The 13995-nt window shown below is 30.8% G+C and overlaps 1 protein-coding gene across 2 annotated transcripts; it reads left to right on the top strand.

Moving 5' to 3' along the window:
- The first annotated feature begins 4538 nt into the window (after positions 1-4538).
- LOC128186001 (furin-like protease kpc-1) lies at positions 4539-12900 on the top strand. Of its 2 annotated transcripts, none has more exons than XR_008243874.1 (14): positions 4539-5449; positions 5737-5850; positions 5994-6074; positions 6235-6363; positions 6827-6894; positions 7327-7415; positions 8019-8191; positions 9010-9213; positions 9475-9575; positions 10478-10587; positions 10676-10793; positions 10937-11033; positions 11123-11256; positions 11375-11419. XR_008243874.1 is itself a non-coding variant. In XM_052855732.1 (14 exons), the coding sequence occupies exons 1-14, from the start codon at positions 5297-5299 to the stop codon at positions 12120-12122; spliced, it is 1797 nt and encodes a 598-aa protein (XP_052711692.1). In that variant the 5' UTR covers positions 4544-5296; the 3' UTR covers positions 12123-12900. The 2 variants fall into 2 exon arrangements, 1 of the variants encoding a protein (XP_052711692.1); XM_052855732.1 differs by adding an exon at positions 12031-12900 and having other exon boundaries at positions 4544-5449; positions 10937-11256.
- The last annotated feature ends 1095 nt before the right edge of the window (positions 12901-13995 follow it).

Genomic DNA, 13995 nt, shown 5'->3' on the forward strand with positions numbered 1-13995 from the left:
TACACAAACGAGCGGATCTAACATTTAATTTTAATTGTAGATTTTTAAAAAAAGATTTTAATGTTATCATTTTCCAGTGTATTTTTCTGTGATAACACTACAAATCGGGTTTGTAATGTAAAGTCCAAACATTTAATCAATTTCTATTTTAATATAAAATTGTTCACGGTGAAAAGTTTGTAAATATTAAATTAGAATTAAAGAATCATTCTTTTGAATAGTACACGTCTATCAAATACGGTCTGGAGTGATAAAATCTATTATAAAGCCCTTCAGGCTTTATTAAATTTGATCATTCCAACCGTCTTTAATCACCGCATAATACGCAAAGAATGGTTCCTTATTCCATAAATAAGTTCAAAGTCGGAGTCTGATTAAATTTCTTCATTTATTTTTTATATGTATAAAAACTCTAATTAATTGATGTCATGATAGTCACTACATTATTTATCTTGAACGCAATGTTTCCATAACCTTATTTTCCACTCTATCAGATATACGTCATGAATCATGATTTATCACTTGTATACCGTACTGGAAAAGTGCATTATTAGTGATACTATTTTAAAAATTGCGAAAAGGAAAACGGACGGAAAACAATACGGAAAAGCCGAAATCACCATATCATATTCAAATTCAACCGGAAAAAATACATTTAAATATAGATTATTCATATTAAATCAAAGGTGTTCCGTACTTTTTCTTATACGAGCAACAACAATAAAAAAAGTATACACATATAACACAGATGCGCGTTACAAGAACAATATAAAAATATATTCATTTTTAAGTGAGATTTTTTCAGAAAAAAGGAGAAACTGTGGCAAAAATGTTATTTTAAAAATATTTTTGTATCTTGAACTATAATCACCGCGTTGTTGAATGAAAAGAAGTCTAGATCTAGATCTTTTTGTCCTCAAAACTTTAACTTATTCTTCAATTCAACTTTACCACAATTTAGGTTATTAAAAGTACACATACAAGTAATCTACCGAAATGGATTCCATACTTTACATTATTAAATGACGTTTACTTGCATAAAAATAATGTGGGAATTCATATTTTATTAATCAATTGATGATATTTTCGACCAAATAATGTTTTTAATAAAAAGTGTTGAAGAATAATTTTGTTTTTAAAGTTTATATTTTTATTTATCCTTCAATTAAGAAATAATATATAATCAGCATATTAATTATCTTGAACTCAATGTTCCCACAACATTATTTTAAACTATATGAAATCAAATCAAACTTTGCACCTTTTCGATCACAAACGATAGTTTTTTTTCTTTTCGTGCAAGAGTCCAAGTTAAAGCTTTCGTCTGATTAATAAACAAATAATATAGCTTAATCTGAATTCATAAGAAGTTTAGTCTTTGTGAGCAAAGCGTATGCGAAACGTACGAGTCTAAACATAAAGTTTTTGCATTTTACAAGATGTAAGGTTAACGGAAGTTAGTTGTATTTTCACAAATGTCAATGTGGTTGGGTGAAATGAGTAAATAGTTGTTAATGAAAATTCGCTTTTGAGGAGTTGGAAGGGAGTATTTGAGGTAACTTTTATGTTTATTAACGAATGGTTGTTTTGATATATTTTAGCTACGAACATGAACTTAACGTACTTTTATTAAAGATTCAGAGACTGAATTATGGTTTTTCAGATCATTCGACTTTTTGAGTAAATTTTACAATAATTAATTAGAAACAAAAATTCATTATTTGCATATATAAAACAACACGTTATCCACATATATTTTAAGCATCTGTTTACATGTATATAAAGTATCATTGGAAAAGCTCAATGCTCTAGGAAGGGAGAGAACTCTTACTTTGTACAAGTCACAGTTGCTATTCAAAAAGACATGGTCTTGATTTAAGCAATATTTCAAATTTTGGATGTTTTAAAGCTTAAAAACGTTTTTAAAAAAATCCATAAATCTTGGTTATATTCTTAATTTTAGTTTTATTTAGATGTTTAATTAGATATGGAATAGTAGAAACCACAATTAAAACAAAATGAAACGAGACAAATTCTAGAAACTTTTTTTTGTTTATAAGTAACTTTTAGACGTATTATTTTTCAACTAATATGGTACGCGCCATGTTTAATAACAAAGAGGAAAGTGCTTGGAACTCAACACATGCCATTCAAAACCTGATGACTCATGAGAAATATCGTATTACAGATAGAAGGCTAAAATAGACTGTGTCTGCTGCCCAATCCCATTCAGTGTTCTGTATTGAATAAAACAAATTGTTTAAATAAAAAAAATACTGGTTTTCTAAAAATACAAACTTCAGTGGTTTATAAAATTATCAACTGAAAAATAGAAATGTACAGAAGCAAAATACATCTTATAAAACGAGACACACTTAACACATGTTCGAAGTTCAATTATGCAAAAAAATGTTTTTAGACAAGAGCTGTTTTTTGTCTGCATCGCACAGATTATTCGCAAAATAACACGTCATGCATTTCATCTAAATGTTTTTACAAGGGACCTGTAAGGATAAATTTTTATAATTTACAAAAAGTCGGAGTCTGATAATTCTGTTTTAGCGACAGTGCTTTATTAATGAACTCATGTGATGACAATATACACTAAATGTTTATAATTGATAAGGGAATCAACTGGCTGTCAGGAAAAACTAAGTTTTCCGTTGTCAACAAAAACTTGTCTTGCAGGCAGACAACATTTTAAAGAAGTCTTAAGTGCAATTTTTTCTGGAAATAAAAAGTTAACATTTTAACATGATTCTTGTTCGATACTGTAAAAGCTTCAACAAACAAAAACCGACAGATCATAGGAGCTCTTAAATTTTAATACAATATATCTTGATGTTAATTGAACTAAGATTAACACAAGATTACTAGATAACGTTAGTCAAATTTGGCGCAAAATTTTAAACCCGACCTTAACCTAAAAATCCAAACAAAATAATACGGTAAAACAATGAATGAATTTGCCGTTCTTTTGAGAAAATTGTCTGAATATGTCGTTGTTGTATAGTGCCTTTTCCCTCTAGCCATCACCCTGGCGAATGGCTATATAGCATCATCCCGGGGACACGTGACTATACAGTAGACCCCACACACACACACGGAAAGCTGGCTATATGGTGGCATTTCCCCCTTTTTATAGCAAAGTATACTAGATCTTCCCCTTTCCTCCATTCTTGCCAAGATAATGAGCTTCATTATGCTTTTGAATCTGCAATCAATTTGTAAATATACATCTGGAAACAGGAAACACAATACGTATATATAGTGTTAAATTTTTCAGCATTTAAAGGGGCATTGTCACGATTTTGGTCAATTTTTTTTTTATAGATTACAATGCTCTAGGAATGCATTTCTAACGATCAAATGAAATTTAGGTGCCAGTCGATTAGTTTTAAGCACGATACAGGGCTCACAATTCTTCGTCATGTAAACAAGGCTCGTGACCTGTTTTTGTTTACAAAGGTTCAAAAAACCAGTAAAGAATCTTTTTCAAGCTGATTTGCCTATCTTCTTATTCATTTAAAACATAATTAAACAGTTACTAACGATTAACACATTCATTTGAGGTCTTAAACTGGAATTTTCACTTCAACATTCAAATGTAAACAAAAGCTTTGTTTACATAGTGAAGAATTGTAAGCTCTGTAACTCGCTTAGAATTCAACACATGACAATCAAATTTTGGTTGCCTATCAAAAATGCCTTACTGAAGCATTGTAAACATTAAAATCGAAAAAATACTTTTTGACCAAAATCGTGACCATGCCCCTTTAAGATCAATTTTTTTATATTTAAGTTTATACCACATATACTTTTGATTTCATATTCTTCTGATGTATAGTCATATTGTCGTATGTCTTCGAATTAAATCTTACTAACTGCATTAATTTACTAGCTTTAAACCAAATGAGTTTGTTTCAGTAAAAATTGGCATGCCAATTTCGACAATTTATAGATGTACAGTAGTTTACTTCCAATGATTCTCCATTGCATAGATATGGCACGGACAAGACTGGACGGAAATACAGACGACGTGATGAATTATGTTTTTCTTAATTTCATTTAAGATTATTTAGACATTTTTCATATATAAATTCAGAACATACTTTTGCTTGTGACTGCATAACATGTCATACATTTACATATGTCAAATATCAACGCCAGTTCCCTGTATTGTATTTAAATATTGTCTAAACAAAAACACATTAAGTGTAAAAACCTATGCAGGTTTCTGCAAATTTGGGATGTACAAAGCATTGATTTAATTCTTGACTGCCATTCCATCAATATTTTCTAAAGTCTGTGGAAAAATGAGGAAAAAAAGCCTACTTAGCGGAGAGTCTACTATATAGTAGCTTTTCCCCTGGCAGGGAGGGAGGGAAGAGCTGCTGTACAACACCCGACATTCACACGATTAAAAAAACTTTTTAATTTATTAGTATCGAAAAAAAACAACGAATAAATTAAAGTCAATAAAGTTACATAATCAAATAAATAAGTTTTTCACAAATAAACATTATCAAATGCCCACTGTCTCAAACACTAATCCGTTTACACAAACTGAGGAATAATTAAGAAGTTTACACGATATAATTTCAAATTTATCTTGAAGACAATCGATTATTCTGAAAATTTGATAAAAAGAGTTTAAATCGATGTGAAGTTGGTATTTCGAAATCTGAAAATTACAACATTCACTACAGCAATTTAGGAATGAGGAAGTTTTGGACATAAGCCATTTTCCTTTGGGTTCATTGATAAAGCACTCAAGGTATCATCCCATTTAAAGGATTGATATAGGAAAAACCCAGGTATTGCGTACATCGGGTGCATACATGCATCGTAGCAACGATAAGACTACAAAGAGTTCTATATGACCGATACTAAAATGATTTTTTTTTAATTTAATCTTTCGGGTTTTTTTGGGCAAACACGCAATTTCGGTTCAGAGTGGTTAATACATTTAACATTTATGAAAAATAGGGGAATGGTAAACATATACGATTAAATTTAATTCTACATATCTTTATGAGATACTAATTTTTGATTTCCAAAAATATTAGGAAACTTTCACGTGATTTGAAAAAAACTCCGCTTTAACTGTATCAGATTACCGAAGATTAAATTTGTGGTCCGTTTAGAACGGTAGGCGGTGTGTTCCGACCAATAGCTTTCGCCAAAAATCCACTGTATTTGTTTTAAAGGCGGTACTTTAGGAAAATCTTTGAAAGAATAAGTTTTATAACTCTTGGCATTTGATTGTTGAAGGTGTTTCTGATAGGTATTAGCAATGCGTCCTGAGCTAATATCTTTGATCTTAGCCGCACTAACTTTTGCAAATTTCACTAAAATAATTTTCGCGAATGAATACGCTGTTAAAGCTGAATCTAAACAACACGTGATCGACTTTTGCAGTCATGCAGGATGCAGTTTTGTCAAACAAGTAAGTTTTTGTATGATAAACAACAAATTCTTATTTAAACTCAACGTGATGCTACATGTATTCTGAGAAATAAAAGTATAGCTGAATGATTTGTAATCTAATTATTTGAAGAAATCAGGATAAAATGGCGTATTTATCTTTCTAATCGAAATATATTGAAAAAAATAAGTAACTCTTAAATTTTTACACATCTTTTCAATTAATGTTTCCATTTATTAGATACGAGACGATCAGTATAACCATCACACGTGCAAAATGAATATATATTTTTTGTATGTTTTATGTAGGTGACAAGTAATTACTTTTTGATAAAATGTCCATCTCCAAGGCTTCGGTCAAAATCCGGAGCCAGCAAAGGAAATGACACGATTCAAGACACGGCGAACAAGTTCCAAGACACGGTCAGCAAGATATTGTTAAAGTTACCATTGAAAGAAAAACAAACTTTGACATTTGAAAAAATGAAAACAATTATACATATATACACTATATACATTTTCGCTATCTTTTTCTAAATCCTTGATGTATGCTGTATTTATTTTAGATAAAGAAAGTAGAGTTCCAAAAGTTACATAAAAACTATCCAAGAACTAGTGACTCCAAATGGACTGAAATGTGGAACCTGGTAGGAATAAATATCCATATCTCTCATTTCTCATCTCATAAATCACATTTTCAATGTATCACTGTAAACTTTATTTGCACACATCTTTGACTCTGAATGAAAAACAAATTTACGAGGTGATTTACAGAGCCTCATTCAAGACTGTGTTATCTTTCCTTAGAACGGCCAAGTGCTGCCCTCCATGAAGGTCAAAGAAGCGTGGTCCATGGGTCGCTCTGGGTCCGGCGTTACCGTGGCTGTTGTTGATGATGGCGTTCAGTTAAATCACCCTGACCTGAGAAAAAACATTGTAAAATACACCTTGCTTTTTCTTTCGACTTACTCTGTGAAATTCCTTTTGGCGTCTTGTTAATTATAATTCTTGCAATGCGACACGAGTTTTAATCCGGAAGTAATTTTATTTTTTTAAAAATCCTTTTTTAACAAAAGTGACTTTGTAATTTGTTTTTGGCAGTCATTGTTTAGCATTCTTGGCATGAATAAACATTTTTTTGAAGACTGTGTCCTTTTTTTATAATATTGAAAAACATCTATCAGGAAAACGAATCAGTAAATCAGACGTAAATTTTTATGGACAGCACTAAGACAATCTGGGGTTTGCAACAATTCAACTAAATAGCAGCCCCACCCCACCCCTAAAAGTATATTTTGATAATATCCCGTGGGCAAAAATTAAAAGGAAATGATGATAATAGGCATACATTCGACCAATTATCCTTTATGCTTTCTACAACAGTTTTTATTTATTGTAGGATTCTGCGAACAGTTACGATTACTATAATGTTGATTCGAACCCCACACCAAGATCCGTTAATGAAAGGTATATAATACAGCATCATTTATAAATAATAGGATTTGTGAAACTTGTGATTTTCTTTTCCAAATGTTTGAGAAATTTTAACCGTACAATCGTGAGTTACTTGTAGCAGTACTCAATATTACATAAATGAACGTACTATGGTAATGTTAAAGGATAAATTTACTCACGTTAACACTTAAATCAGGCCTATTTAACTCATTGAGGATTCTATATTTTTTATGCAAAAGCTTTGAAATTATTCAAATAATGTAGTGGAGCCTCTTGGATTGTAAACATTAATGGTATTTTAGCGTTTCGCTGCTAAGCATAACTAATACAGGCTGTTTTATGGGGTTTTTTTTCACTCGAAATCAACTAAGGATAATCCTCAAAGAAATAAATTTCCAAAGTATTAGATATACGTACTTTTATCTTTTGAATATTAAATTTCAGTCATGGAACTATGGTCACCGGACTATTAGCTGCAGAGGCGAATAACAGTCAGTGTATTGTAGGTGTCGCTCATCAATCGACGGTCATCGGTGAGCACAATACTGTTGTAACATCAATATTCGTAGGCATTAATTAACATTAGCTTCATGAAAATTATATTTTCAAAAATACGTTATTTAGTGGACATTGATCAAATCAAAAATGTGTTATTAGAAATTCTATTTCAACCAACATATATATTTGTGGATCAACTCAACAACGAAATCCCCAAAAATTTGTATTAAACGAATAATGATTAAATTAAAGAAGTTGTATTAATTATATTAATTATATTAATTTTAGAGGCTCAGGTTAGATTTCATTCATAGAAATACTTGATTACATATAATTTTCATTTCTATGATGATGAATCAGTATAATCAAGTAATTGAAATGCAAAAATGTACAGGTTGTGATTATTATGATTTTCATAATATTCAAGAATGTATACTGTTGAAGAAGATGTTTCGTTATAACCCAAAATTGTATTAGCATCCATAAACTATCTTTAAAAAGATGTGCAAAAATAAAGGCGAATATGAAAAGCAAACTATTCAAAATTATCTGTCAGAGCAGTTATAAGCATTCAAATTAGAGTAGTATAAGTTAAATCTGTCGACGCAAGTTATAATATAATGCAATTTGTGACACAGGAATCAAACTACTTGGTGATTTGGGAGTCACCGATGTTACAGAAGCATTATCCTTGAAACATAACCTGGCAAATGTTGACATTTACACAAACAGCTGGGGTCCTTCTGATGGATTTGGATACGCTGGACCGGGCTCCGTCACTCAAAGTGCTTTCTACGATGGCGTCACAAAGGTATTTTAACATGGTTTCTTGTGGTATGAACACATGGTTTCATTATTTAATTCATCATTACAAGATGGTTTTCTTTTAGTAAAAACAAATAGTTCTATCAAGGTACAAATTAATATTAACCAGATGGTTCTTTTGTGGTATGAACAACTGGTTTTATGATGGTAAAAAAATTATAGATAGTTTCCTTTAAGTATACACAAATGAATCCGTCATGGTACAAACAAGTGTTCACTTGTGGTATATAACAAATGATTTCGTTGGCTTTTGTTGTTGTTGTTTTTTTATATTACGCATAAATTCCCACATTGTATTACAGTCACATTAAAACCGATGAAGCAGAATAATATTTTTTAAATTTACAATGGTGCGTCTGAAAAATGCTAAATATAATTCGCGCATATTGGTGCAATTATAACATGCCTTGTTTTCCAAAAGAAACGACAAAGGAAAAGTGAGTTTTAAGGAGAAAAAGTTTCGGGGTGAACATTTTGTTTAACTTTTTCATTTATAAAGTTGATCGACGACAATTATCTAATGTAAAAAATGAAAAGGCAGTTTTAAACTAATACAGAAATCATACAGAATGCAGCATCGTAATGATACATTTTTTCAGAAATTGCTGTGTTGGGAAGGGGGGGGGTGTGGTATGAACATATGGTTTCATTGTAGTGCAAACACATGATAGTTTTAAGTTCACATAAGAAAAATATAAATTTTGTTTTAACCGGACCAGAAAGAAATTATTTGAATATGTTGATATCGAACGGTTCCATTATATTATAAATGTATGGACCTATAATCAATTTGTACTTTTAAAGGGAAGGGATGGAAAAGGTTCCATCTACGTATGGGCTGCTGGTAATGGAGGATTACGTGATAATTGCAATGCCGATGGTTACGTCAATAGTATTTATACCATACCCATCACCAGTGTGGACGCCGACGGCAGGGCGGCAGATTATGCCGAAGTCTGTGCCCCAGTATTTGCCGCAACATACTCCGGAAATAAACGAAAAAACTTGGTTAGACCAAAGATATTAAATAATACTAGAACATGTTATTTATCCGATATAATCATAAATGAATAGTTTGTTATTGATTTTAATAGGTAATATTGCAAAATTAGATAGAGTTATAATTTGTGATTTGAATGTTAAAACGATAAATATCTTTGTGTTTTACCGATGAAGAAATGTACTTAGCACTATTTAAAAAAATAAATTTCTAAATAGTTCTTTAAAAATAAATCAATCTCATGCTATCATCTCTATATACTTCATCAGACGTCAACATCCTTGTCTTCTTCTTGTGTTACTGGGTTGCGAGGGACATCGTTTTCAACTCCACTGGCAGCTGGGATGATTGCCCTTGCACTGCAAACAAAGTAAGAATACGGATAGAACGTATGTTTAGTTTTTGAAAATAAGATTTAAACGTACGCGTATTAACGTGAGTTGTTTACTATGTCCAGAAGTCTACACATGTAAATGTTTTTATAGAAACGAAATCTATTTGTGCACTGTTTTTTTTTCTATCACATCAAACTTACGTCGTTAAAAAAAATCGCTGCCATGTTCTGTTCAGAAATTTCTAAGATAAAAAATTATTCTTTGACAAATCCATTAGTGTTGTTTGTTGATTTACTAAGAAGTTTATATTGTACCATTTATAATTAGTCTTGTTCACAACGTTATGTACACAGAATGTAGAAATACACACACAAGTACAAATTACAATACAATGTTATAGCAGAGTAATGGAAGGCATATGAGATATATGATATTTTTAGCGCCCAAATAAAATTTAAATATGGCCACATACCAATATTCAATAGAAATAACCATTTTTGATAAATTGACAATAGTTTTCTTCTTCTATTTGACAGTATTTACAATATTTTGAAGCTTTTTCTTAATATTGCATGACATATTTTCAATTTAGACAAAAATGATAATCGCGCCATCTCTCAAATGATTACAGAATCCTTCAATTTGTAAATTTCCGAATATAAAAAAACACATCGACAACGAGATATAGAGTAATGGATAAATAAAAATAGTTAAATGTGCTTTAATTATAAATACTTGTAAATTAATGTATAATAAAAAGTAATTGTAAAGAAATTATGAATTGAAAAAGGTAAAATCTAATTTCTTTGAATCATTTTTTTTTTCAATTTTGTTAAAATATGATATACTAGTATTAACATACATATTAATCAAATTACAAAACATTTATCACGATATAACAACTTTTCAAAGGATTTTCAAACATTTTATAATGCAGCCCATCTTTGACTTGGCGTGATGTTCAGCATCTAGTTGTTGAAACCAGCAAAAGACACGATCTTCAAGACGATTTCTCTAATTGGCAACTCAATGGTGCCGGGTTCTACGGTAATAATTTAAAAAGAATCTATGGGTTTTGAGAATTTCTTTAGTAATAAATCGTCAAAAGGTGACTTTTATTGTTTTCATGTTTCAGTAAGTCAGGTTCTTGGTTTTGGATTAATGGACGCGGAAGCATTAGTAACCAGAGCAAAAACTTGGGTTTCTGTTCCAGAACAAATTTCCTGTTCTAGTTCTGAATTTTACGTGGCTCAGTATGTCTGATTTAGTTTACTACAACTGTAGAGTAAATCTACAACATTAAAGATGAAGCAATAGAAAGTATAGTTTAAAAGTGAAAGCAATGAATAAGAAAAATTACTATTTTAAACTACTAAGATTTAAACAACGATTTCAGATCAACAAATTTATATATGCCTGAAGTGTGGAGCAGGAGACGAATAAAAGGTGGAGAAGAATGTGAAATAAACAGTCTCGAACATGTGGAGGTCAAGGTATCTTTTTCCTATTCAAGCAGGAGGGGGAATTTGATTTTGCTTTTGGAATCTCCTGCCGGGACTAAATCGTATCTTATGACCCACAGACCCTGGGACTCAATCAAGTACTCTGATCCTGGGTCTGGATTCTGGTATTTCTCATCTGTGCATTTTTGGGGAGAAAAAATTGACGGAACATGGAAACTGACAGCAAAAACCGACGACGAATACTCCACTAAAGGTAAATGAAAATCAAATTTGATTTTTACATACAGGTTTAATCTAAAATCTAATCGCATTGATGATCATAGTTCAGAATTAATAAATGCATTCGAAATAAAACATTTTTTTTGTTTCAGTGACACTAAATTATTGGAAAATAAACTTTTACGGATTTAAAAGAGGTAAATATGAAAAACATGAAAGAATATACCTTTGGCATGGTGCAAAAAAAAACCCAATGCTTTTATTTTCATACATTCTTACATCTTACTCCAAAGTGTATTAAAAAGATGCGTAAAAATGTATATTTTTGAGAGAAAAAAAAGTACCAGAGTCATTTACGGACTGATCACGGTGAGAATGTTCGCGACGACGAGGGTCTCGCAAAGATCGCGAAATTTTTATGCACGCAGGTATAAGTTGGTTAATAGTGATTTAAGCATGAAGATTTATCGGCATTCATTTGTTAGTTTTGGATTAAGTAACTTGGAATAAAAAAAAATGCGTGAACCTGTAAATTTGAAGAATTTCGTTTACAGATCTCGGATACCATATCTTATGTCTGGGTAACATACATGTTATTTTATTGATACATGTACATTCTAATAAATCAGCTACCCATATTTGATTTGTATTCTTTGATATAAATCCTTAAAATATGGTATAATTACTAGTTTTATAGTTTCTACATACGTTGGTCAAAAGACAAATATTAGCCGGAATTTTAAAAGAGAATGACGCTGTAACGATGCCATATATAATTCATCTCAGTCCATTTATGATTTTTTTTCAGCAGGGAACAGTAGCCCAGGTTTAAAGACTCCGGAAATAATACTCACAATCTTGGGGGCCTTTGTAACTTTCATCAAAACTGTACATTGGTAACTATACATTGTACATTCCTACTTGCTCAGAAAAGTCAGCAGTGGATCTTTTTTAACCGTCAGTGCCAATTTGTATAAACAAGCGAGGGTGTTGATATGTGTAAAGTAACATTTGTAAAAAAACTTTGTGGTGGTTATTCCTTTTTCAAATAATTTTGTTTTCTGTACATTGACAAATCCGGATCGATTGTGTAAAAATCATATCAAATAAGCTTTTAATTTTAAACATAAAATATCAACCTTGAGAGGCAATATCAATTCAATATTCAATTGTAAAACGCTGTCAACAAATCAAACAAACGTAGTTACACTAAACTACAGGTGCATATTTATAGTATGGTCATTGTATGTTCAAATTATATATTTATTTCTACATATTTTAATTATTAGTTATGTATATCGCATTTAAGATATTTTTTTTTATTTTACATTATTTTTATTCATAATGTTTTAATAACTCGTTATGTAATTTGTGCTGTTTGTATGTTAAATAGGTCTCAAAAGATCGAACTTATCATGATTTTCACTGTATGAACTGTAGACTCAAATTGTTTTAGCAGATAATGCTGAGAATTTGAATAAGTTGAACTCCATAGACTGGGTGTGAACGTTTTATATTGCTTCTTTTTTGCTGTCCCAGAAACCTTTTTTTTTAATTCTCAAAAAAATGTTAAAACAGAACCTCAGATTGATTTGTAATTGGTATCGACATGTATGTATTTAATAAAACATTATCTATTGTTGATTAAATATAATAACTACAACGAGTATTTACTCTTTTCAGGTTTTTCATTATATATTCAGAGACAGTTCAGATTATACTGACATAACGCTGAATCTTAAAAAATATTTTAAATACACATAACAATATTTTCTTTGATTTGAATCATTCGATGAATATATATCTGTTTTTGTACATTTAAGCATATCGAATGGGCTGAACTCTTTATCACTTCCATTTGCAATTTATGCACAATTATATCTATCATCTAATTGAGAATAACTCGCAATTCATTTGCAGTAATTAATAAACATGTCACAACCACAAATTTTATCAACGAATTGATATAACAAGTGAAAAGCTGTCACTTTAACAGCAAACCCTGTTTTCTTTTATGTAAACTGTATCCATTATCCATTTATCAACTAAATTTATAAGCACTAAATATCTGGATAAATGGAGTAATATATATACTTGTTGGTATTCTTTTCATAAACTATCGAAAATCAAAATCTAATTAATTTGCTCATTTCTGATATAAACGTATGTAGAATATATATATAAACCATCAACTTCCTATCTTAAAAACAATAGGAAAGGTTATCTGCACGAAAAGGTACTCTATATGTAATATTCTGCTAGAAAATTACTGAGATAAACAGCTGGATTCTGTTTAATTATCAAAAATCAAATATCTATGATCTATTTTGCTCTTTTCAGTGCACAGTAACGTTTTCACTATTACTACAATCTATGCTGCTAAATGTAAAACGAAGGAAATCAGCACTTTCCTCTCGTGTCATTCAAAACCTCTCTGTAAATAACTAGGGTATGATATCAAAAGGCCAGACTAAATGTAAATGATTGCAATTTGTTTTCCCCATTTTCCTTCGTCTTTCTTTTGAGAAAGACGTGATCTATATTGGTTTCATCAGACAGCATTGTTCTCCATGTTCCTTTTAGGTAATCGTTAGAATGAATGCAGTCCGCTGGCACATATAATGTGTGTCGTTTTGGAACTCTAAAACCTGTGAGGTGAAGTTCATCTTCGCTCATTTTCCCCAAAACAAAGAAACCAGAATCATCATCTAACGGGCAGTCGATGTGAACAAATTCATGTCTTTCTAACCCGGCTCCTCTATTTTCCCCTTCC

The sequence above is a fragment of the Crassostrea angulata genome, chromosome 5 (genome assembly GCF_025612915.1).
Source record: "Crassostrea angulata isolate pt1a10 chromosome 5, ASM2561291v2, whole genome shotgun sequence".
Classification (NCBI taxonomy): domain Eukaryota; kingdom Metazoa; phylum Mollusca; class Bivalvia; order Ostreida; family Ostreidae; genus Magallana; species Magallana angulata.